This window comes from Melanerpes formicivorus, unplaced genomic scaffold (assembly GCF_026170545.1).
Source record: "Melanerpes formicivorus ecotype bairdi unplaced genomic scaffold, bMelFor1.0.p_v2 SCAF_4, whole genome shotgun sequence".
Taxonomy (NCBI): Eukaryota; Metazoa; Chordata; class Aves; order Piciformes; family Picidae; genus Melanerpes; species Melanerpes formicivorus.
In genome coordinates, this window is record NW_027142356.1 from 11,556,641 (window position 1) to 11,583,246 (window position 26,606).

Genomic DNA, 26,606 nt, shown 5'->3' on the forward strand with positions numbered 1-26,606 from the left:
ATGCATCCAAGTTACTCAATATTAGTTTACATTATTGCAAACTCAAGGGATACTGCTCTATACCTTACTGCAGATACAGCAGAAATAACCTAATCAATTTCAACAGAGCCATTAGTATTTGTAAGTACGAGGCTAATAAAGACTAATTCTGTTGGCCAAATCTCATATGGGAAGAAGTTCTGAAGAATTCTGAGCTGCATCTCCTAAACAAAACACCCCGTATTGCTGTATTCATTTTGTTTCTGGGTTCATAAATGTCCTTCTGTTCTAGATACTGCTTTCTAAAACAGAGAATGCAAGACATTTGTCCTGTTTTGGTTATTTTTTTAATTCCATGGATGAGTGAACACTTGGCTTAGTTCTGGTGTCCTGGAGGAACAAAAACTGCTATTCTAGACTTTTATAAAAGTGTTCATTTGTCAGCCTTGCATCTGTAGACCAATAAATCAAGGAAAATAAGCCTGGAATTAAACTGATTCAGGAATAGTGGAGGGGTTATCCCATACATTACTGTTTGTTAGCTATTGACAATACTTTGAATTATGTAGAAGAGAGAGAAGATAGGTTTCAGTGTTTGGGGACAGATGCCAAGCAAAGCAAATCAAGCACATAATTGTCATTTTAAGTTCTGTATCACTAGCATAGTATTGCAGAAAGGCTGAATTCCATCTGGCTAGGTAGTAAAAATGGGCATAGGATTTTAACTTGCAGCATCAGTTTGGACATTTTGACATCAGCTTTTAACAATTAAAAACAGAGGTATTTTTACCCATTTGTGCAAGTGTATGAGTGCAATTTGATTGTTGACTACTAAACTCTGCTTATGTATTAACAAAATGAGTTTATTCACTTATCTCTGAGTTTCCTTACCTGTGTCTTGACTGTTGAAGCAAGGCCAGCACTTTGGTGTCAGAAGTATCCTCATACCACTCCCCACAGATCTTGAATTAAAAAGATAGTTAACTGGTTTTGAAGCTTATATTATGGTCACATCTCTAATTCATGTGAATTGGGTAGCAGCCATATTCTTCAGGCCTGACATTTTATGATTTGCTGAAAGGTGGACATTACTAAGGACCAGCAAAAAGCTGCACTTGAGACCTTCATTTTCCTTCCAGGCTGTGATGACATTTACCTCTCTTCCTCAAGTGTTGCTCTGCAGCCCAACATAAATATGTAGTCTAACTAGTTTTTCATCATTCTAATTAAGTACCTGTTTGACATTTAATCTGCCTCACTTCTGCTAAAATTTCATGTGCTATAATAACCATAACAACCTTAATCTGAAGCACACTGAGTGGAACTGGTATAAAAAGTTTTTTGGAATGTATTCAGACTTTTCCTCATCTTTTTCACAGTAATGAAAATTATGGCTTGGTAATAGCCAAACTGGTTTAGAGTTTACCAACACTCCATGGTTTTTAACTAATGTAATTTTTTTTAATTGTAATTATGATTTAAATCACCATGTCAGCCATTTTAGTCTATAAAGCTGAAAAACTCCATGTTGGGAATCAGTACCTAGAATTACTGCATTCCTTCTACCCAAGTTGTAAGAATAGCTTTCTATTCTTTGTAAGAATATGGCTTGACAGAATCAGCTATTATTTGCCACTCACAACGAACTTAATTCTTTAAGAACTCAATTTCATTAGCTCTCTGGATGCACCCTGAATTTCTCTTCCTATGTTGTCCATCCCTTCTTTTCTCAAGCATCCAGGCTATCTTACCAGTTTAAAGCCAGAAGGCTTACTAGATTTCTCAAATCTCAACAAATTTCCTGTTATTAACAATTTAGAGATGAATTTATGTATTTTGATTCACTCATATGCAGCTTTTCTTTTGGGGATGCTGAGAGAATATCTGGTATCAAGGCCTTCAGAGCTTCATACTGGCTCTGCCTCATAATTGCATTGTGATCTCTTGATTCATGTCTTTTCCTGGAGCTCTTGAGTTGTGACACGGGTGATCAAATTAATCATGAATTATGGTTCTGTCTTCCTTGTATGTATCTGTGAGGTGAAATTACTGCTTATGTGTATGTAATCCACACATCTTGAACCCTTGATATCCTATGCTCTGTGTATTAACAGAATGAGTTTGTTTACTTATCGCTGAGTCTCCGTATCTGTGCCTTGACTGTTGAAGCAAGGCCAGCACTTTGGTGTCATTAGTAAACTCATACTACTCCCCACAGATCTTGCCTTAAAATGATGTCTGCTTCACGTCTGCATATGATTATTTTTCATAAAATTATTGTCATAATTTTCCATTTTTCCTTTGAAGTTCCCATTGACAAATTTGTTATCTCTAAAAATCATATCTCCTTTTCCAGTCAATTATTTGTTGTTGATTTTCACTGTTATTGATTTTCTGATTAAGAAGTAATCTGCTCAGATTTACTCTATGGAAAGGTTTCATTTATTATTATTTTTTTTCTTTTCAATTGTAAATTTGAAATATTGCTGTGACTAAGATTTGGTTTTTAAGCTGTTCAACTAAGTTTATTCGCTGTTCTAACTGCAGATTTTGGCCGCAGCTTCTGGCTAATTTTATGTAGCCCCAGAGGTCCAGTAATGCCAATGAGTTCTTTTGAGCCATTTGGAGCAAGTGATAGGTAGATTTGGAGCAAGTGGTAGATAACATGCTTAAGATTCTTTTCTGAAATTCTATTTCAAAGGGATGGTTCCATTGGCCTGAGTAGGGTTCTTTGTATACATTCTCATTGATTTCAGCAAGAATTATGGAACCAGACCCTTAGTGACCTCCTCATAAGTAGCAGAGTCTGGGTTGTGTTCCAAGTCTTCCATAAGGGCTTTAGAAGATATTTTGAGATTTTTGGATTAAAATGCCAAAATGGCATTTTAATCTGATGGCTTGGCACATTTTTTTGAATGATTAACATGATCTGCCTATTTCAAGTGTAGGAAATAGCCATGATATTATTGGTAATAATGGGATACCTGTGAGTAAATACTGCTTTTTTATGTAGTAATTACTGCATGTGGTATCATACCATCCTCTATTTTACATAAATCCTGCACATTTTCCCTGCAGCTATTCCAGAGTTCCTCAGCCCTATTAAAAGTGAAACTGTTAGTGCTGAAGTTGGCAGTATTTTGATGTACTTCAGGAACTGATTTTAAAGCTTGTGGCTAAGAGTGTAGGATTTGTGCAGCTGTTTAACAAAGATTGGATGCCAACATGCTTTTCATATATCTTTAATTCAAAAAGAAGTTGCAGATGCAAAAAGCCAGATTCAGGACTAGTTTAAACATGGAGGCCTGTGACTATTTTGAAGTAAAAAGAATGTACAGCTTGTACGTTCTGGGCCAGTTTTCAGAAGCAGTTTTATGAGGATATTCCCTTATACTTTTAAGGAATTATGCTGAGGGGAAATACTTAGTGTGTTTTGTTTTGGTTCAAAGTCATCTCTGTCCTGTTCTTGTGTTGCCAGTCTTTGTTGATCCTCAGATTTATACCCGTCACCCTAACAATCCTTGTGTCCTCTAACATTGAAAAGGCTCCTGTGTGTACGTGTTACCCAGTAGGCTGAAAGGGTGCCTCCAGGGTGCTTGGAAAATCCAAGGTCATCCAAATGTTTTTATTAAAGAGACAATGGAGAAGATCTATTCTATCACAAGAGGCAACACAACTTAATGCTTGCAGGTCATTTGACTATTCAATATCAGTGTTTCCATTTAACTTGTAGCCCTGCAAGTCCTGTGTATTGCAGTTAATTTCAAAATTATACCTGTTTTTTGACCAAAAAAAAGAGAGCAATGTTTAGAGAGATCAGACTTGTATATCCTCCTTTGCTTTTAGAAACAAAATGAGCATGGCATTCTCTACTATCATATTTATGTAAAGTATAAAATAGTGTGAACCTTCCTGATGCATAACTGAGATCATTAATGGATGCAGTACCTTATGCATATATTCATACCCAGTACACTATGGTTTCTGGCATTGCTTCCACTAGTATTTGATGCATTCATCCCTTTTGTGTTTTTCTCTTGTAATATAGAGCATGGTTGATTTATTTCCTAATCCATGTGAATGTGAACTTCCTCAGGCTACTGAAAAACTTAACACTTTTGTAAATCTCCTACACACAGCAAGAGGCAAAGGGAAGTTTTTTATTCATTTGGTAATCTGTTTCTTTTCTTATTTTTTTTTTCCTCAAATCTCAGCTTGGAAACCAGAAAGTAACTGCCCCTGTGATGGAGGTAAATGCTTCACAGACACACAGACAAACAGCAACAGAAGCTTCTCCACTGCCTCTTCCTCATCCTGTGGTACCAGTTAACAGAGCCTCTTTCTCACCAGACAGTGGCACCCACCCAGTACCATATTCTTTACCAATGTTTGATGATTTTTTGCCTTCACGCTTTTATAAAACCCCAGCCCTTTCACAATTTTCCTGTAAATGCCCATACCTAGCTTCTGAAAGTGTTATCCACAGGAATGAAACAGCCTCTGTAAGCACAGATTCTGCCATGAGTGAGTGCTCCTCCCGCACAGTGAGTGAGTCCTCCACAGCCATTCTAGATGAGCTGCAGACTTGTAGCTATGATACTACTGACTGCTCTGAAACACCTTCCCCAACCTTGAGCCAGATGTCTGCTGTGTCAGATGGCACCACCTTAACCAACACTGCTGCCACTTCTCATGTAATTATGCTTCCTTTTTTCCTCCTCCATTTTGTTCAAACAGGTTGTCAAAGTGGAACAGAATTCAGAATTCAAACTTGTCTGTCATCCCATTGCATGGACAGTTATTATTTTGCTGTGTTCAGTCTGACAGTATTTATTTGCAACAATTGTGGGAAAAAAAGATCATAGCAGATTTGGTAATGGGAAAGTGGTATTAAACTGTTGCACAGTTGTATGGTCAGCTGAGGTGTATTGAACAGTTTGCTGAAACTAAAAGACAATAAATTCTATAAATAACTGTTCCAAATGTATTAAAAGCAAGTGTTCTGTAGAGTTTGAAGACATTAATTTAAATTGTTGTCAGTAACATACAGGTTTGTGAGTTTATGGCCTCTGGGAACTACCACAATTCTTGTTTTTTACTGAAGTACTGATTTCCATAATATAACTTTTTTCATTCATAGTAAATGTTGGCACTATTTAACACAGGTTTTTGGGGTTTTTCCCCAGCTGTGACCACTGACTGCACAAAACTATATGTTTTCTCTCAACTAACCTTTTTCCTGTCCTAAGCACTGTTTCTTACAGGAGGGAACTTCATAAATAATCTTACAGTACACAAGTGTCCTGTTACTTTTTGTTAAGGAAACAATCTGTCACGCAGTTAGCTATTTTATACATACGTTCACTTTTCTGTATCTTAATACAATCATATATGGGCAGAAAGAAAGTATGGAATGTGGGTCAAATCCGGATCACTTCCTATTTCTCTTGAGCTTATCTGCAGTATTAAAATGAGTCAGAACAAAGCCTTCATTTAGATGGATCAATTAATTGCTGAATTACAGAACAGAGAGATGTTCTGAGACCAAAGATTTACAGGGTCATGACAGTGTTCAAACTTTGTACAAACACTTCAGCATGCAATAATTTTCACATCTGAAAAGATCAAACAATATCATGTATATTTTATTTAAACTGTTTTGAGCTCACACTTGCACATAGTCACCTGGAAAGCTGTTGTCTCTGTGTACTCTAGATGCTGTTAAAAAAATAAATACATTAATAACAGGCATGTAAAATCCATAATTCCTAACTCTTGTAACACAGCTCTGAAACCACTTATTTGTCTATTTATGTATTTTGAGGAATCTGTACTGTGAATCTACATATAGCCCAGTAGCTCTAACCAAAGATAGCATAATCAGTATAGACTGGAATGTGTAAATAAGGCATAATCAACACATGACTGTTTACTAGCTTTGGGAAGCATGGAATAGAACACTTAGCTTTTCTTCTAACCAGCTTCTGAAATAATCACCTAACTGTATTTGTTTTCTTTGAGCACTGCTTTTGTAAGCTAAAGTGAACAGTCCTTCCTTCTTTCCATTTTTGGGCTGTCTTCCTATAGAAAGATATGTTAAGTTCAGGTCTGACCACCACTTTCTCTCTTAGACCTGACAGGGGTGAGTGTAGCCGTTGTACATCACTAGTGGCCAAAGAGGAAGGATGAGTATCCCATCAGAGGAGAAATATCCTCAGTCCTAAGAGCCCCATAGAAAATAAACTGCTGGCAAGACCCACCTCTGCTGTGTAGAAAAGGCTAAGTCTCCCATCCTGTGTAGAGGAGGGCCAGGTGACTATAAATGTGTCTGTGAAATGAGAAGATGATGGGGAAACTGATGACAGACACTTGTGCTCTACTCCTGTAATGATCTTCATTCTCAAAGGACACTCCTATTGGTTTTGTAGATGAAAATCACTGAGTGAACAGTAAAAGTAGTACAGGATTGTGCTATCCAGCACTGTGCCTCCATAAGAACTACGCTTTCAAAGACATTATGTCCACGTTGGGGATGTTTGATTATTCTTGGGGTACTTCATGAGAGCAAAAAGAGGTTACAACAGCTATTAGGAGAAACAGCATTAGGAAGAGCTGAATCAACAAAACTTTAAAATATACCAAGCAAAAGGCAGACCTAAAAACATAGTTAATTTGCCATATTTTTAGTCAAAGATTGTGACTTCTTTGAAAACAGGAAGTATGAGAATTGTAATTCTTATTTGGGTTTATGCTTAGAACTGGAGTTAAAATTGGGAAACAGCTGTTTTTAAACACTAGTTTTTCTGATTCTATTCCCATTATAAACATTTGCCTTACGAAGTAATTTTCATGGGTTCTTTTTGTTTATGTAGTTTTAAGTTGTGGAATTGAATGGAAACTTGGAAATGGAAGGTACACATTAGACTTTTTTTCTCTCCCAAGTTCCAAGACTGTCTCGAGCTTCACAAATTGATCCTGAGTATTTTAGCCTACTTCAGTGTTGAGGCTAGAAGTGTGCTGTGCAGTGCCGCATTGTTGCACAAAGCTGCTCAGACACCTGTAGTGGGATTTCTTTCCCTTTGCCACCAGCCTCAGCAGGAAAAATGTTGGAAAGCAGCTCCAGTCCCAAATGAATGCTTTCTGCGCTGATTCAGAAGTCCAGAGAGCTGGTCTTTTGGATGCACAGGAAAATTAAATGACATTAAAGCCAAGTATCCAGAAGGTGTCTTTACAAGAGATTGATTAGCTAGCACAAAGAGTAGGTGGCTCTGCTACCAGTGGAAAACAGGTAAAAGTGTACTAGAGAAGAAAAGAGAAAAGTTAACTCAAGGAGCCTAGGGAAATGAATAGCTTGAAAGAGATAAAGTTTATTTGATTAGTAAGCTGGGAGGAAAGTGCATTTTGGTGAAATGATTCTTTTCTGTATCATCTTATTTTCCCACAGAAGAGATTACCTAGGAAAGTAACAGATGTGACTCATGAATAGGCGTCTTAAAGATTTCACTTCCTTGTAAAATCTGAGAAGAAGATCTGTCATGTGGAACTAAAGCATTACATTCTCAGATTGAAATGTCAGTAACTTCCAAAGGATTCCAAGGGCAGAAAAGGCCCCTGAAGCTCAAAAGTTCACAAAACTATCTTTCATAGCAAACTCTCCCAGTGCAAAATGCATTACATAAACAAATACAAGAGCCACCTTCATGGAAACTGTGAGCAAACAGAAAGTCATTAGGAGCTAAGAAATTACAGCTGAGCTGACACACACTGAAATCTTTAGAAGAAACCTCAAAAAGTTCATATATGGACATGCCACATACACATTTATGGCTGATGTACATCAGCTACCTGTGTGGATTTTGTTTTCATTATAGTGTATATTATATAGTGTAGGACCCTTACTATCTAACTCAGCTATTTGATAAAGTCCATCATAAGATTATCTTGACTTTTTTATTACAGAAATTTATAGAAATAGCTTACCAGTCTGGAAAGAACACTAGTTCTGTTCCTCTCTTCAGAGAAACAAAAGTCATATTGAGTGACTAAGAAGGTGTAAGATTCTGGACCTTGGTGTGGGAGGTCCCTAGAAACAAGTTTCCCAAGAAGATAACAGCAGGAAAAGAGAATGGGTGAAACCCTGAAGTAGCCTAGAGGTGTCTGGCCTCATCTAGGAACCTGATCGGAAAATAGGGCTTCCTACCTCTTGAATTGCTATCTTTGAGCTCATGTAGCTTTTGTATTCTTACAGCTCCAAGTCCTTTTGGAAGGGAGGATGGTGTGAGAAAAGCCAACTTAGGGTACATTTTGGTTCTTGACTTTATTGAGAGAAGAAACATTTAAACACAAAAGTTTTCATGGAGACATGACCGCAGCACAAACTTTTCAGCTCAGTTCTGAAAACAGGCATCCTTAAAACGAGAACCCCCTGAATGCATCGAAGAGTTCACATAATGTCTATATAGAATTCGTTTTGCTCTCTTAGCTATTGGAGGCCAAGATATTAAAAAGTTGAATCAAATCCATAATCATCAAAATACAAACATATATGAGAGATCATGTAACACTTTACATTTTTAAATGTAAAAATAACATGGTTTTTAATATGTTTTAATCTGGTTTGCTGCTTCAGATACTTTAATGTTTTACATTTACAGCGTGGTTTAGTTCTCTTTTGTTATATACAATTAAGCACTTTGTAGCACTTCCGATTCTCTTCCTGAAGGAGTTCTGCATCAAAAGAGATGCTTCAGAGAGCTTCTCCCCCTTTTCTGCTGAAATACTACCCCCTTGTTTCATCCAGTGCTTTCTCAATATCTCTATTTTGATCCTTGCAACACTCCTCATGAAAATGCTCATGTCCACATGTGGGGATTCTAACGCTGGGGGCAGGGAAGCAGATTGTTTCAGAAGTACCTCTTGTGACTAAAACAGATGGTTTGTGATGCTGCTATACCGCCTTAGCTTTCCCATCTTAATAATTTGATTTTATTCTGTTGTTTTGTGGTTGTGGATTTTTTTTGTTGGTGCTATTTATTTTTATTGTGATTGATTACATATCAGCATTCCATAGTCACTCCAGCTGGCTTCCATTTTTTAAAGGAGATTTGGCTTGCTTCAGCTAGTCTTAATAAGACTTCTCCCTTCTATCTGCATGCAAATTCCCATTAATATCAACAGGGCTTGAGCATGTGCATTACGGGAATATTTCTCCAAGAGTGAGCCGTCTGTGGCAGGCAGCCATTGTCACACAATGAGAGAAACTTTTACTGCCGCTTTTTTATTGCTGTCAGACCTCTGCAGACCTTATTTGTGCCATCTTTATTGCCTTGACCATGGTCATTCTGTCACCTTGCCATGACTCCAGCATGCTTTAAAAACAGCACATAGGAGGAGAGAAAAGGGGGAGGTACAAGGTACATAAGAAACACTCTGCTCCCCTTGTTACAAGTTTTATATTTCAGTGAATGCAGATGCTGTTATGGCTAGGTACCTGACAACTGGCAATTGTTGTTTGGATGAGTCTTACATCATTCTTTGTAGGGATTGCAGTTGGAAGGCTTTGTGTGTAATTTAATGGGATATTGTTTTGTTTCTCTCAGGCTCAGATCACCGTGAATGGGAACTCTGGCATTGCTGCCAGCCCAGTGAGTCACTTTCAAAGGCCTTTTTCCCCTTCTTCAGCTTACCCTCCACCAGCTTCGCTCAATTCCAACATTGTTATCATGCAGCATGGCAGGATGATGGGTAAGCCTCACACAGAATGTTTGCTTTAAACATTATGCAACATATTCCAATTCACATGCAAACAATTGCAGAGTGCTTCACATTCACAATGAAGGTATTGTCCATTCATCTACCTTGGGAAGTAAATGCAAAAAGGAATAGTATTTATTGTTAGATACAATAGCAATCCTGATCTGGAGTTAACTATTAAGTCTTATTACATGTCTAACAGTGACCTCTTAACCCCTTTCTATTGACTTCACTGAGGAAAGAGTGTATGTCAAAATGGCTCAACCTGTGCAACCCCTTCAGATTTTGCCTTCATTAAGAAACTAAGGGCCAACTTCATGCAATTGTTCTCCCCACAACTTTCATAATCTTCAGTAGATATGCTGCCAACAAAGGGAGGAGGAGTTCTGGACTTTTACATGCCTACAGCCATGTCAATCTGCACTTTGTTTATGGTGATTTTTTTTTTTTTGGTAGGGCATTGTTAATTTTATTTGAAAAAAAAATTATGAATCAGCCTTAGAAAGGCACTTTCTCAGTATAATCCAGGTTTTCCAGCACAGTCATTTGCTTGCTGCTTTTCCTATCAGGGTTTTGCATATTCAGATATGAATATACATGCAAAATAATTTGAATGTGATCCTGGAACTTACATTTTTGTTGTGTATGCATAGAAATTAGGTGACAGTTCTCTCAGTCTTGAGACACGGCTTCAAGAAATGCTGCTGTCACTATCACATTAATAAGTACAAAAACTGTACATGTGGGCTTCTCCACATCCCACATTCTCAGAATTATAGAACCTTTTATGCTTCCACTTGGCTGATCTAATGGTCTAATGGTTCTGATTTGGATGTACCTGAAATAAGTAAAGCATTTTCCCATTATTTTTATTCCTACGTGGTGTGGAAGTCCCAGGTTCCACAATGACTGGTTTTATTCTCTTTGCTCATGTGAAAATCCCATTGATGGCCTCAGTTTGAGACCTGTGAAGAATGAAGGATCAAATCCAAAATGTTTTCCAAATTTAGCACTGTGCATTTTGGGAAAAAGGCCCAAATATTCAGACATTTGCCACACAGAGTTGCCCCTCACCATATATGTGTACAGGATTTCAAACTTGAGTAAACAACTGAAACAGCCTTGCCAAATCTAGCTCTCTGCAGCAGGAGTGAGTGCAGAAATACTCAAATTAAAATTAGAGCTTCCAGTCACTAGAGCTCCTTTTGCTGATGTATATTACAATTCAAATATTCTGCATCAGAAGAATCAACAGATGTTAATGTCCACAGACAATTGTAATCTTCACCAGTGCTGCTGGAATATTTGTTTTCCACTCCTGCATTGGGAATGTCTCACAAGCACTGCAGAAAACCCAAAAAAGATGCTTTGTCACGATAGCCCACTGATCTACTGAAACAGGCTGCCTGAAGAGATTGGGCTGGTTTTCCTGCATGCAGGAAAGAAGTACATTGTCTGCAGCAGTAGTGATGACACATTCCAGCATTTTTGTTAAATGAATTACTCTGCATTTTAGGGGGTTTTAATTTCATTAATTGTAAAGGGAGATTTGGGGAGGGGGTATAAATATTGCAAGTCACCACAAGCCTAAAGTACTGTAGTAAAGTACTGTAGGTAGATCACCAGGTTGCGCTACAGATGTCATGCTACTGAGATCCGTTTTTCTGCTCGAACATGCTAACATAACTTTTAGAGATGAAATTGTATATCAGAATTTATTTATTGTTATTATATATAATTTATTATTATTTAAAAATATGTTCATAAAAACTTAATGTTTCTAAACATATCACCTAAGTCTTTGTGGAGGGCTGTATGGAATCGTTTCCTGTGCTTACACAACAGCAATTTTCTATAGTTTGCTAGAGTGAGAAGGAGGGAGAAGTTTTGACATTATATCACTAGTTTCAGTGAATTTATAGGAAAGGTGCACGAGTGTGATTTCTACAGGGGAAAAAAATTTCTGCCATTATTTCTGGATAGATTTGCTGAGGATTCCATCTTTTTTTTCTTTCTTTTTTTTTTTCTGGGATATTTGTCAGCACAATGCTGTGAAAAAGTACCTCTAATATAAGAATATCTGAATTAAATAGCCTCTCTGGCCCTTAAAAAAAATTTTTGTTCTGCTAATGTAACATTAACTAGAGCAAAGTACTGGATAAGATAAATCTGTTTACAGCGTTGTGTATGTATGTGGTTAAGGCTATTGTCAGTCTATGTATAGCATAAGTAAATAGGGAAGCACGAAGCATGGTTGTTGTATTTTACACAATATTCTGTCATGTTATCTTTACAGAGTCCACAGAGACATACTCACAGCATGTTCAGACTGTTGGCAGCACCACCACCAGCAGTACAATACCAATCTGTAGATCCTCAGAAGAGGAAAAAAAAATTACGGTCATTAAAGCTCCACATTATGCAGGGATTGGCCCGGTAGATGAATCTGGAATCCCTACAGCAATTAGAACGGTAGGAAATTCTGGGGAATCTGTGTATGAACTCATACAATGATTTGATTGTTGGTAATGGGTTTTTCACATTCTTCTGGTCTTATATAATGTGGAATACAGTGTGCGTAATCAGCGAGCTCATGAATATAATATTGTGTGTTGACAGAAAAGGAGAGTGCTGGCGGGAGCATAATTGGGCAACCTCATGTTTCTAGTTTTAATTAGAAGCAGCCAAAATTTTCTCTCTCTTGCCTTTTTGGAGAGATGCAGTAATTACATGTGTTTTGTGATTTCTAAACCAAATTTCATGCGTACAAAGGTGTGTATTTGTGCACACGTATGTGGGGGTGTGCGTGTATGTCTCATGCTTCTGCATTGTTTTGGCACAGTGGTTCTCATGTTATCAGGGTAGTGGGGAGATGAATACTTTTGTTCTGATAATAATGTGACTGGCATTTTCATGGAAGTGCAATATATGATCATTGTGCCCCAGAGTGACACGAATAGGCTGGAAGCCCTTCCATTGTGACTGGCCCAGTTTTGATCATCTGCCACTAGTCAGTGGCTTAAGTGGTCTGAGGATGTCGAACTGAAGAGTTTTGTTTTCACTTTGATGAAGCATTCTTTCCACTGCTCTCAGGGCAGCCTCTTCTGGCTGGTCCAGAGAGCACAGTGGCAGCTGCACTAGGTCTGTAAAGGAAATGCTTACTGGCCTTCCCAGCCAGAGAAGGACTGCTGTGCTAGACGGGGAAAGAGTAAGAAGAGTTGGAGCCAGGATGAAAGCGGCAGAGCCCTTGCAGGTGAAGTCTTTGTGAGGTGGAAGGATGTAGCAGCTGTTGGATGTGTCCTCTCTGCTAATATTGACATATGGGGCTGTGTTGTATTGCCAAGAACTGCTTCAGTGTATTCAAAAACTAGGGGGGGGGGAAATAAGGAACTGATGGAGAAAAGCAATAGGAAAAAAATCAGAGTAAGTGGTAAGATGGGGACAGTTTTCATACGACTGGGGGGAAACTCTGGCATTTCTTGCTTGATTTTTACATTAAGAGTAATACAAACAGAATCTTTTAAAAATGAAGAGACTTCTTTGCAACAATGCTCTAGTTTCCTACTCCTTTTTAAAATGAATGTGCCCTTATGCTTTATATAGGATAAAGTAACTGGGTTTGTTCTGTTTAGGTTTTGGGGGTTTGGCTGATTGATCTAATAGGATGCATTATCAGTTACATAAGGTTATAAGAGAAATCTTCCTCAAGTGCGTTTTACAGCATTGGCAATTTGCCAGCCGATATTTGACTTTCAAATTGTGTTGTCTAAGTGTCTCAGATTTTCTCCTGAAAGCATAATGCAACTTGAATTAGAATGTTTTTCAGCTGGATTTGCTCTGATTTTTTGTTATGTTCCAATTTCAAAATACCTTACAGCTTGTAAACTTAGTATTATAGAAAGGATTCTCGCAGTAAGACAGTTAAAAAGTTATGCCGGCACATGCATGTGAGTGTCTCATGTGCCACTTTGTGTCCTTATTTTGCATCTTTGGGATTTAGCTGAAAGTGAGGTTGTTTTCAAGATACGTATTTGAGATTACATTTTAGATGTGCACAAACTTATCCGAGCCTTGTGTATCCCCGTCGTGTAAGAACACAGGTGTAATTGTCAGCAAAAGGCTCAAATACGCTGCAACCTGACACCTCTCAGAAGTGCAGTACTATGCAGAAACATGCAAAAGTGCTGTAACTGCATTTCCCATGAACAGTAAAAGGTAGGAGATATCACTCACTCTTTCTCCAAGGTCGGTGAGCAGTCCAAACAGGCATCTTCTCCCAGAAAGTTCAGCCTCGCTCCGTCTGAAGAGAGAAAGAAGTTTTCAAATTGAGTTCATCATTCCATGCAAACGTGAAAAGTTTCTTGTTATTCCGTCTTTATGGAAATGGCAACAATCTATCAAAAAAAAGGCTGTAAATGCAGATGTACACGTGGTAGGCAACATACATGCTGTGTTCCAAAACACTGCTATTCAATGAGCTTGTAAACTAGAACCTGAGAGTATCTGTATTTTGGATTTGAAGTGCTTTTCAGGAGTAGAGAGGTTATTCAGGATGTAGTTATTTCTTCCAAGCTTGTCTTTACTCACACAACATGGTTTGTGATGGCTGTTTAGCCAGGGAAAGCAGAGATGTTCTCTTTCTATTCCTGCAAACCCTCTCTGTCCAAAGCTGCTGAGAGGGGAAGGATTGCTATAAAGCTTTTCCTTCTCTCAGAACCTTCATCCCATGTAAGCATGTTCCTTCCATACAACTTGAGCTCCTGCCAGCTCTGGGAAGTACAAGTCTGAAGCCCGAAAATTCAGATCATTGTTAAGTTCTGTCACAATGCCAAGCCCTGCCCCAAAGACGGTGAAATTCTAAGGCATTAAAAATGAAGTCTTTGGAAAAGAGAAAGTGCTGTTCACTTAGAAAAAGCATTCAGTCAGCTGGCACTGCCAGAGCTTACCCCTGACAGGATCCTAGGAAAGGAAAAGAACAGATCAATGGAAAGCAGAGCAATATGACTGCACTGCTTTAGACTGTTCAGAAAGTTTGTTTCGTGCCTCACTGTCAAAATGATTCTATAGACTGAAAAGACCGATTTTTACTAAAAAGGGGGAGGGGGAAATCAAGTCCATACAAATTTCTTTACCATATTTAGTGAAGTAATATTTCAGCTAGGAAACAAACAAGCAAACTAACGAGAAGGTCCACTGAAAGTCATAAATGCCTCCTTTAATTGCATACTTCCTGATGGATTATTAGAATACTGCATTGATTTGGGGCTCTGTTAAGTACCATCTGTAGGTACTTCTTATGTCCTCTTCACACTGTTTGGCTGATTGTTCATTCATATATGATGATGCCATGTTCCAAGATTTAATTGCAACAGCTATAATGTATGCAAAGCAGGATGGCATTTGAATGGCTTGGTGCATTGTGAATACTGCTCAATCCTCAAGCAAGTGTTGCTGTGTCAGATTAGTGAATATAAATTCTGAAAATTGATTTTTATATTAATTTATTCTGTAACTTAACTAATTCTATCTGATTCATAATGTAAAGCCAAATGACTGCTTTCTCTGGTCAGGTAGGAGCTTCCTATACCTGATCTCTACAGGAAGCATCCTGTTGATTTGTGGAGGACTGACTGATGAGGGGGATCCATCACAGAGATATCTATTCACTTTGTCCTTGGACAAACAGTAGGGTCACTGTAGTAAGATTTGTGCACCTTTTGCAATCTATTTGCCTATCAATGAGTCAAGCTCTGTTGGAAGGCTCTTCTTGGCACAATACAATCAGAAGGCAGTTGTGGTATCATGGGACCATTGCAGGTTTGTCATGCTGTGGGAAACAGAGTACTGTGGAGACTATGCCCATCAGCATAGATTCTTTCAGGCCTTCTGGAATTCCTCGTAAACCTCTGAACCTATACAGTCTTGGGGCACCAAACAACATACTTGTTTCAAATTCAGTTAGTTATTAGCAAAGTACCACTAGCACAGATATTTAGCACCTTTAAGGAACCAATGGTCCAAATTAGCTTCTGATTATCTTCTCTTTGACAAAAGACAGGAATGTTGGTAGGTGGGGGAAGGGACCTGATCTTGATATGAAATTGTATCTCCCTTATCTGTGGCAAGCAGGGCTGAATAAAAATCATAACACTCTGTTTAAATTACTTTCTTACCCAGCAGATCTCTTAAGTTATTTACTTGACTGTCAGCTCTTCTTTTAATTTTTTTTCTTTACATATCTATAGATATATCTATAGATATATATATATAAAATCACTTAGAGGCAATTTTATGAGAACCCATATTTATTCCTCAAGATGCAGAAGCATTTTCTGCTTAGCCTCTTTCATTAATTACTATTGTTAACAAAACAGATTAATTATGTACAGTAACTGTAACAAGTATTTAGGGCAAAAGTGTGATTCACTAAAGATGGCATGGTGCCAGATGGACACACTGGAAGATCTGTTGGTTATTTTGAGAAGATTATAGAGACTAGTTGGTGGATTTTCACTTTTCATCGTAAAGAGGAGTGAGCAAAGCAATTGCAGCTTTAATATTAGCTAATGCAAGAGGAGCCTTTTGAATTATTCCTGTGCACCATGAGGTTTGAAGGTAATTTGTACATCTGCATTAAAACTTTTGCTATTCTAGTTACTGTAGAACAAGTAACATTTTAGGACTTTAGTATCATAGTATCATTCAGGGTTGGAAGGGACCACAAGGATCATCTAGTTCCAGCTCCCCTGCCATGGGCAGGGACACCCCACACTAGATCAGGCTGGCCAGAGCCTCATCCAGCCTGGTCTTAAACACCTCCAGGGATAGGGCCTCGACCACCTCCCTGGACAACCCATTCCAGGGTTTCACCACACTCATGGTGAAGAACCTCCTCCTCACATCCAGCCTGAATCTCCCCACCTCCAGCTTCATTCCATTCCCCCTAGTCCTATCACTACCTGAGATCCTGAGAAGTCCTTCCCCAGCCTTCCTGTAGGCCCCCTTCAGATACTGGAAGGCCACAACTAGGTCACCTCGGAGCCTTCTCTTCTGCAGACTGAACAGCCCCAACTCCTTCAGTCTGTCCTCATAAGAGAGGTGCTCCAGCCCTCTGATCATCCTTGTGGCCCTTCTCTGGACACGTTCCAGCACCTCCACATCCCTCTTGTAATAATACTGAAAAACATGTTTGGCTTTGTGTTATCAATTTTTCTGAATCATCCTATCCTAAAGAAAGTTGCAGCAAAAGAGAAAATGCAGAAGGAGAACAGATTAAAAAAAATTGAAGCACAATGATATGAGGAGAGTTTGGGAGCTTTGGGATGGCATAGTTTGCAAAAGGAAGGATAAGTATAATTTAATGAGTGGTTATTGAAAGGCGTATTGCATTCACTTCTCTCAAAATGAAAAAATAAGTTAAATTAGGTTGCCTAGAAAGATAATTTAAAACTAGTAAAAGGAAAGTCTACTTTTTTGCAATCCAAACATTTACTCTCAAACGTAATGTTGTTCTAATTATTTTCTTGGTAGCATTCCAAAGGTTTCTGTGTTATTTAACAATTACATTTTTAAGATAGTTTGACTGGGAAATTGCCAGGAGTTCAAAATAATCTCTTGTTACATGCTTGCTATTGCTGTGGTGTTTGTATTTTGCTGAAATGTATCTAGCATTCATTGTTTCAAATACAGGGCACTCAGAAGATGAACTGTTGATCTGGCATTAATTGCTATGCTCCTAACCACTGTAACCTCCAAAATCAGTCTCTTCAGTGTCTTCTAGAACTTGTTACAGGAGTTCTGAGATGAAAAGCGTAAACACACCTTTAAAACAGATTATATGAAAATGATTATGTTGCATAGGGGACAAAACATAATGGACTTGACATCCAGAATAGCATTTAATGTCAGATCAAATTTATACACACTGATTGTCTGAGTTGTTGTTTTTTAACTTTTAAAAACTGCATTTTATTTAGACAGTTGACAGGCCAAAGGATTGGTACAAGACAATGTTCAAGCAAATCCACATGGTTCATAGGCCTGGTAAGTATGCTTTCATCTTGGCTGGGTCATTCCCCAAATGTGCTTTGATTGTTCGCTATGTGAAAATAAAAGCGTTCACCAAGTGGCAGGTAACTAATCAAATCAAGCAGGTACATTGAATGATAGGTTTCACTGCAGAGAGAGCTGTTTGCCTCTGATAAAGGCTGAACTTTTGTAGTGGACTTATTTTATTGCAGAAATTAAGTGAAACCTAAAGTGATTAGGATAGAAACGCAATCAGTATGGTGATTCTGTGCCATGGAAATGCTCAATGAAGTGATCCTCATCTCTGGTTTGAGGGATGAGAAATTGACCACTGTAAGTCCCCTACCATGGCAGCTCTCTTTTGGAGAGCTCATGTGCTAGAGGAGACTGATCTAGTAAACAGGCTGTTCTGAGAACACTTTTTCTCTCTGAATTACTTTTTGGTTGTTTTTTTTTTTTCCATAGAATGTCATATTTGATCTTGCTGAAGTGGAGCTTTGTTGACATTACTAGTTTTAGAGTTAATGTCCTTTATTATGGTTGTCACCAAGGATGTCAAGAAACTGTAAAAAGGGTTATTATAATTATGCTCATTACTCCTCTGGAAGGAAGAAGGTTTGATTCATCTTAGGTAGAGCTTGCATTCAGTATGGCCACAAAGAATTTTAGTGGGAGAATAAAAAAATGTAAGCCAGGAATTTTTGGTTTCCAAATCTATTTTTAATGCTAGTCACATTGTAGATGTTTGAGGTTGCTTTTTGTGATAAGAGCTGTTTAATAGTCTCTAGTAGAGGAAAGCTGACAAAAGGAAGGAATTGAGCTCAGAAAAGGGGGAAGAACAGACAAAAAGCTAGTGTTTGCAATTCAGTGCTAACCAGTAAGTACACAATATGGGTGTCATGACCAGAAGGTACTATTTTACCAGTAAGAGCATAAAAATAGCCTATAATAAATGTAATGGGAAGAGACAGTTTTGAGAAAACACCCGTGAAATGAGGAAAAGACAGTGATTGATTGCCCTACCAATCTTCTGTTTGTATTTGCAAAAGCAAAGCTGCATTGCTGTGATAAACTGGCACATATTGCATGACTGAAACATGTCTGTTTGTTTTTGTAGATGACGACACAGATGTGTATAATACCGCATATGCATACAGTGCTGGTAGGAATTATTCCCTCACTTCAAAATGAGTCTTTTGTTAATGTCAGCAAGTAACAAGGGTAGTTAAATATTCATGCTTGCTTTTATAATGTTTATATAAATGCTTCCTATCCTCTTGTTGCATCGCAGTTGGTGTTTTTTCATGCCTTTCTACCCCCACCCTCCCACCCCCAAATGAAACAAAGTTTAATTTTGGTTTCATTCTTACCACAGAAATTAATTCCAGCTGTAGGCCTCTTACTGCAGATGGGGTACATTGTAATACTGTAGCTTCTCAGTTACATTACATTCATTTTCACTAGCATTGTGAGTAACACAGCCTTTTCCTATTGAAATGAAAAGGCAACTACTGTGTGAAAGCACAAATGCTAATTACTGACAAAAAGGATATTCTGAAAACACCTTTTAAAATATGCAGTGAGAGTGCCTAATAAAAATTACGTCAATTTATGGTCTTGTTCACTTTTGCTATAGGCACGGGTGTTGATGTTATTTAGCTGCAAGAACAAGGCATGTTAATGTAAGATACACAGTCGTTGTGTCTTTCAGAAGATTGTAACCACGGTAAAATTATATGCAAAAACTAAAATTCAAGTGTGAACAACGTATATGTGCAAACAGCCCTAGTGCCTTGTTCAAAAATGTCATTCAGAATTCTCCCGTTTCAGTGTTTGCTTCATTCAACCTGCTCTCATACTGTCTGCTTCTGTACTGCTGAGAGCACTTGTTGTGGGTCAGTTGTTTGAGATGTCTGGACTCCTTTGATCCTCCTCAAGATACACTATTACCTGCTGACCCATACTAACGATGAGAAAGGTGTACATTTCATACCTTTCCTCTAATGTCTGAACATGGAATAACTGAAAAGTGAGCTTAGGGATTAATTACAAGCTGTCATTAGCAGCTCTGATGGATGTAAGCACCAATTAACTCCCCCCCACACACACCTCAGATTAATGATTTACTTATTTTAACTATACTGCACTTTATCTGTGCATTTGTATTTCTATATAGAGATGTATTGAAATTGTTCTAATGAGCTACATAATGTATAGCAAAGTACTTTCAAAACTACACTTAGACATTTTTCTAAACTTCCAGCTTTATTGAGTCTGTGGGTTCTTGTAGCTTGCTTTCTTGTTCTTTTTTTTTTTTTCCCTTAATTAAACTCATTCTCATGCTGTGACTATTTCTGGGTTTGCTTTATATTAGGTAGCTACAGTCCATCCTTCTCTGCTCAGGCACACCCAGCTGCAAAGACACAGACATACAGACCATTGTCTAAAAGCGCTTCTGACAGTAGTTCTGACGCCTTTAAGGTCTCATCCCCTGTACCACCTCCACATGTGCCACCTCCAGTACCACCACATCGTATGAGGGAGAGGTCTACAGAAAAGTAAGTCAGTATATTTTCAAGAAGTATTCTTGGTATATACAGAAATCCACTTGCAAGGTCTCACAAAGGATGAAATAGCAGCTATAAACAAATACAACTTAAAGGGCTTTATTCAAGGGACAGCCTGGTGATAATGATGAATAGTATGAGTGTCATGCATGGTGCTGCCATTTCTTCAACAAATAGGAAGTTCTTATTCTTGCAGTTGATACCACCACAAGCATTTAATATTTTTCATTATCATTAGTGGAATTGTCCTGCTTGTTGTGTTTCAGAGCAATCTGTGCTTTAGCAGCAGTCTTGACTTGTTAGTTTCTCAATAGGCAAGGCTATTCATGGTATCTGGTGGCAAAGACAAAAGATCCAAAAAGTGTAAATTGAAGGTCATGGGAGAGTAAAGCTGTAATAGTGTAGCACTCAACCCGTGTTTTCCCCAGAGCTCAGAAGGGCTCAATATCCCCATTTGTCCAACCTCCATCTCCAGTTTGGTAGATCAAGAAAGTGCTCATGGATTAAGTGAACATTTCAAATTTCTCAATTTCCCAGCTGTACACAAACTCTATAGACTCTTCACCATATTCAGAGGTATTTGCTCAAGGGAGAAGCTTTTTCTACAGTGTGTAATTACATTCATTAATATTATGTGTTAATATAATACTATGTTATTATACATTTATATATGTGTGTATTTTTAATATCAGAAAAGGGCCAATTTTTTGTCCAATTTTTGGTTACATGAATACCCCTTTCAGTTACCCTCAACCAACAACAGATCTTGCAGGGGGAAATGAGATTGCTCAGTGATTACAGATTGTGTTTACTTGTACTGCTGAGGACAAGCTGTCAAGAGGCTTGGGGCTGCTAGGGGTTACAGTTGAACCTACCTCACAAAGGGCATGAGGCTTGAGTTTCTTTAGCTTGTCATACAGAAGTGTATGACAAGACACCAAAATGTAGATCTGCTTAGCTTTGATCTCTGAAGTTATGAGTCACCATCCTGTGCTAGGCCAAATGCCTTGGTCACAGAATTGGGAAGTTTAGCCTCTCCTTTTAATCTCCTGCATGATAAGACAGGCAGTGAAACTCTGTTCTCCAGGCCAGGGGATGGCAAACGCATTAGTTATGCTTTGCCTGCTGCTGACAGCTATAACTTGTCAATCTTTGCCTGACATTGGGAGATATTTTTTTTTATTGCCAGTAAAGCCTGAGTCTTTAAAAATCTCACATAAAAGGCTTAGGTCCACATGTGTCTTGCTGGGAGGCAAGATATGGTTTGCATTAACAGTTAGGCTCAAAAATATAGTCCATAAATGATTACAGGCTAAGTGCTTTAAATTAGGATGAGCTGAGTGTGAACCAGATTTTCAGCAGCACTCCTTTTTCTGCAGTGACTTGCAGTATAATGGAACACTTCCATTTTCCTGGTCATTCTCAAAAAATACAAAATTTTCTGCACTAAAGCTAATGCTTTTCTCAGTGAAAACAAACAAAAAAATAGTGCCTTGTAGAACTACTTCCCCTGAAATGTAGGACATTTTGTAAATAGAGATGTCTGTGTCCCAGAAATTACACTTACACTGTAAACAAAAACTGCCCCATAGATTTTTTTTAAGACATGTGACATAAGCATTATAATGTCAGGTCAAATCAAACCAAGTGTCATCAGAAAGGCTGACAGAACTGATGGAATTTAATCAGTGTATTCCCTTTCTTCTTGTAAATGCAGACAGTGGCAGATAGGATTTTGCCTTTCCTTTCACCTATTCTATGAGTTAGCGGTGGGTTGTTTTACATGGAGCTAAATAAAAATATGTGAGGTACAACTTTCCAAATGCAGTACAAATAGTGACTGCAAAAAGTGGCATGAAAAGGTAACTCTCACTGTGATAGTAACCAGCTAACTATCCCCCAAGAATGTATAGCTAGCCATTCATAAAATGGTAAATGACTGAAGAGATATAGTAGAATCATAGAATCAATAAGGTTGGAAAAGACCTCAAAGATCATCAAGTCCAGCCTGTCAACTATTAAATTGAAAGCAAATTTATAATTAAAGAGAATGGATTAATTTGTTCCCCTAAGTCAATTGCCAAATTCTTGTTTGTCTATTCAAATTTCCATGGAAACAGTATAGTGCTTGTAGGGATATCCTGCGCGGGATATCCTGCAGGGATATCCTGGAGAAGAGGAGGCTCAGGGGAGACCTTACTGCTGTCTACAACTACCTGAAGGGTGGTTGTAGCCAGCAGGGGGTTGGTCTCTTCTCCCAGGCAACCAGCACCAGAACAAGAGGACACAGACTCAAGCTGTGCCAGGGGAACTTTAGGCTCAAGGTGAGGAGAAAGTTCTTCCCAGAGAGAGTCGTTAGCCATTGGAATGTGCTGCCCAGGGAAGTGGTACAGTCGCTGTCCCTGGAGGTGTTCAAGAGGGGATTGGACGTGGCACCTGGTGCCATGGTCTTGTAGGCATGAGGTCTTGGGTGACAGGTTGGACTTGATGATCTTTGAGGTCTTTTCCAACCTTGTTGATTCTAGGATTCCATGATTCTGTGATACCCAGGAGGAGTTCCACTTAGAGACCAGGAAAAAGAACATCTATCAGATTTTTCACAGTGTTTTTTAAAATAATAGCTCATTTTTTGTCTCTTAAAATTTTGTTAACTTTTTCAGGATGGACTTACTATCATATTGTGGGATGACAAAGTTATCTACTACTTGCCTATAGCAGTATGACGCATAAGACAAGTATAATAAAGTTGACATTTGTGAAGGCATGTCCAGGTATTTTGACACAATATGTCAAGGAAGTTTTTCAGTTCAGTAGTTAGTACAAAAGTATGAGTGGTCACACAGGCTGGACATCTCTAGTATTTTTTGTGCTGTACTGAGTATACCTGCTGTAAACAGGTTAAAATGGCACAGTGGTAAAACATTGAGATGCAAGGCCAGACATTGCCCAACTGAAATCTGGAAAGGGAAACTATGCTGAGGTTCATTTGGTTTTGCATGTTTCTCTTACATGGAGCTGTAAAGCAAATGGCAATGACAGTAAATTAACTCAATTGCTCATATTTGTTATTTAGAAATGACTGGGATCCCCCTGACAGAAAGGTAGACACCCGCAAGTTCCGTTCTGAACCAAGAAGTATTTTTGAGTATGAGCCAGGAAAGTCATCAATCCTTGAACATGAAAGACCGGTAAGACACGAGTGAAATGTCTTAATACAGTAAAAGGTTTGGTGAGAAGTTATCTTTTTGTTCTTTACCACTGATGATAGCTATTTAGATTAATATTGAAGGTCCCTTTTCAAGTGTGATTTTGCAGCAATTTGTCCTTGCTCTTTCCTGACAGTTCTGTTGAAAATGTGGACTTGGCTTACTGGTTAAGCTGAGATCTTCTGGTATTTCCAATAAATCAAACTGCCACTGTGTAATGGATGCTGAGCAGAACTGTGAATCAATAGAAAATGCTTTTTTTAATTGGTACATATTTCCATTTCAGTAGTATTAACAGCACACATGATATCCGATTAATTAATGCATAAAAATAAGCTAATTACATTTGCAAGATGTGTCTAATTGTATACATAAGGAGATTTTGGTCAGTTGCCCAGAAAGGCTGTGGAATCTCCATTTCTCCAGGTGATCAAGTCTCACCTGAAGGAAGCCATGAGCAACCTGACCTGATTAGACCTGCTCATAGCAGAAGGTTGGACTAGGTAACCTCTGGAGGTCCTTTCCAGCCTCAATTACTCTGCAGCCTGCCCTAGGTGAATCTTCTCTGGCAGGGGGGATTGGACAAGATGATCTCCAAAGGTCCCTTCCAACCCCTGTGATTCTGTGATTACTAAGTGTACATTAATGTGTATTTAAAAGTCTTCATTCCTCCTTTCTAAATAATGACTGCAGTTGTGGAATTTTTTGCAAGCATGTGTGATAGAGCTGTGCTTATTCATGCAAAATGGCCATTAACAGAAGTTTTCATCTGCTGAAAGACACATTCAACCCAGGCTTCCTAATGTACCTTTGTGCTAACTCAACGCTTAGTTTAGGAAAACTGTTGTGTATCTGTGACAGTATTTTCTCTTCTTGGTCCTTTACTTTTGAGGTTGAAATGATTGACAGAGTCCAGTTTTAAAGGAGTTTATGAGCTCAGTACTGGACTAGTGTTTGCTACTGTATTACATGCTCACCCACAGAATTTGTTTTACAAATTAGAATAAATAAAGCAAAGAATTTAATTCCAGAATAGCTAGTCAACAGTGTGAAACATCTGTACTAAACTCCTTTCCTTTGTGTTTTTGTGGCCTTTGCAGGAATATAATTTTTGATAGCTAGAAAATACTAAGCTTTTTATATATATATATATATATATATATTTAAGTCTTTGCAGAAGTGATGCATTTTTCAGAGAAGAAATTGACATTTCTGTAGGGACTACTAATTAATCAGTATAATTAAATGAGCTTTTGTATTTACTGGGAAGATTAACTTAACAATTTTATTGAAAAGGTGATAGCATTTCTTCTGAGCAGCTACACATTTTACACACTGAGGTTTTATTTACCCACCTTCCCAATTCCAAAAAAATAACATCAGATGCAAGTCAAAAATAAGAAAACTACAGTGCTGTTTCAAGAATGGCTTCACTTTTCTAATAGTTAGCAGGATTTAATTTTACCAAAATCAAAAAGTCAAAGGGACTTACTTCAACATTCCAAATCTTAAAATATCTTGCTGAAGTAGAATAGAATAGAATAGAATAGAATAGAATAGAATAGAATAGAATAGAATAGAATAGAATAGAATAGACCAGACCAGACCAGGTTGGAAGAGACCTTCAAGATCATCATGTCCAACCCATCATCCAACACCACCTAATCAACTAAACCATGCAACTAAGCACCCTCTCAAGTCTCTTCCTGAACACCTCCAAATGAAGTCACTTTCATGTTTACAGGATTGCGGTTTTGATGGCAAAATGATCTGAGGACAAAAAAGTGTTAATAGCTACCTTATAGGATGATCAACAGGACAGGTGATGTTGAAAGATCAACATTCCCTTTATTGACTTAGAGGACTACATTGCCACCAACTGTGATAAGTGTGGAGATTAGAATGTGGGAAGAATACAGTAAAATGAGTTTGAATGTAAAACTAGCATTTAACAGGAAGTATTATTCAGCAGATTCTCATTCAGTAGGTTAAAAGAATGTGAGAAATAATAAACCTTTAAAAAAATTACCTAGTAATAAATATTAAATTGGTAGCTTGGTATCTTTGCTATGAATATAAAAAAGATGACTGCAATTTCAAGCTGCAGTATCATGTATCAGCCTTCTGTCATGAAGCAGGGAATTAATGTTTTTGCTTCTGTAATTTAAATATGTAAGCATATAAAACACCAGCAAAAAGGAGAGGCAGGAGGTTGATCCTTACAGATCACAATGAAGTGACATCAAGCTGTCTTTCAAGGAATGGTGTAGCAGAACCTTTTTTCTTATTCCATTAAGCCCATAAAATGTGACTTTTTTTTTTCTAAGGTGATACATAATAAGGTGGTACATGAGTTGTTCTGCTGTATGTTTCCATCTTCAATGTCTGCAATTCAATAAAATGCTCTTTTGTTTTCTCTAATATCATCTGAATCATAGAGTTGTTTCCTAAAATTGATGTTTACTGTCAGTGAATACAGTTTACAGGCAGTGTAATAATTTAATCTTACTTGAAGAAATAAGAACTTAGATTTTTATTCATTACTAGTTTTAGTTTCAACCTGAAGAATAGAATACAGAATTAACCAGGTTGGAAAAAACCTTTGAGATCACCAATTCCAACCTATCACCCAACACCATCTAATCAACTAAACCATGGCACTAAGTGCCTCATCCAGTCTTACTTTAAACACTTCCAGTGATGGTGACTCCCCCACTGCCCTGGGCAGCCCATTCCAATGCCAAATCACTCTTTCTGTGATATGTGAAGTAATTTTTTGTTACATGTGCACTTCTCTGTTTCTGCAGTAAAGCAAGTAGGGAAAGACCTTAGTGTTGCTGCAAAGAAAGACTTCAAAATTGGGACAAGCAACAGCTGTGCTTATTTTCATTAGGTATTTTAGTCTAAGCATGAAAGTACACATGTGCTACTCAGATAAAATTGTCAGGTTAGAATTTAATTCTAGATTTATATTTTCATGTGTGTCTATTTGCATTATATTCAGTACACTACTGAGTTTCTATGTAAGATGATTTCATGATCAGAATAAATTAAAAACTTTACTGTTTTGTCA

At 38.0% G+C, this 26,606-nt stretch overlaps 1 protein-coding gene and 1 long non-coding RNA gene across 15 annotated transcripts in view; one reads left to right on the top strand and one right to left on the bottom strand.

The window, feature by feature from the left end:
• SORBS2 (sorbin and SH3 domain containing 2) overlaps positions 1-26,606 on the top strand; it is a 166,508-nt gene that overhangs the window by 100,992 nt on the left and 38,910 nt on the right. For 7 of the 14 annotated variants that reach the window (XM_068136931.1, XM_068136932.1, XM_068136934.1 and 4 more), the window contains 7 exons: positions 4,194-4,673; positions 9,579-9,723; positions 12,029-12,204; positions 17,709-17,775; positions 18,878-18,922; positions 20,135-20,318; positions 23,401-23,515. In XM_068136931.1, the coding sequence (XP_067993032.1) occupies positions 4,194-4,673; positions 9,579-9,723; positions 12,029-12,204; positions 17,709-17,775; positions 18,878-18,922; positions 20,135-20,318; positions 23,401-23,515 (1,212 nt within the window). Of the gene's footprint in view, positions 1-4,193; positions 4,674-9,578; positions 9,724-12,028; positions 12,205-12,409; positions 12,986-17,708; positions 17,776-18,877; positions 18,923-20,134; positions 20,319-23,400; positions 23,516-26,606 lie in introns of those variants that run through there. The other 7 variants (XM_068136942.1, XM_068136936.1, XM_068136940.1 and 4 more) reach the window with 4 other exon arrangements.
• LOC137440626 (uncharacterized) lies at positions 9,717-14,484 on the bottom strand. The gene is made up of 3 exons (XR_010987206.1): positions 14,320-14,484; positions 13,966-14,032; positions 9,717-9,836 (listed from the first exon to the last, which is right to left on the bottom strand). It is a non-coding gene; the product is annotated as an uncharacterized lncRNA (long non-coding RNA).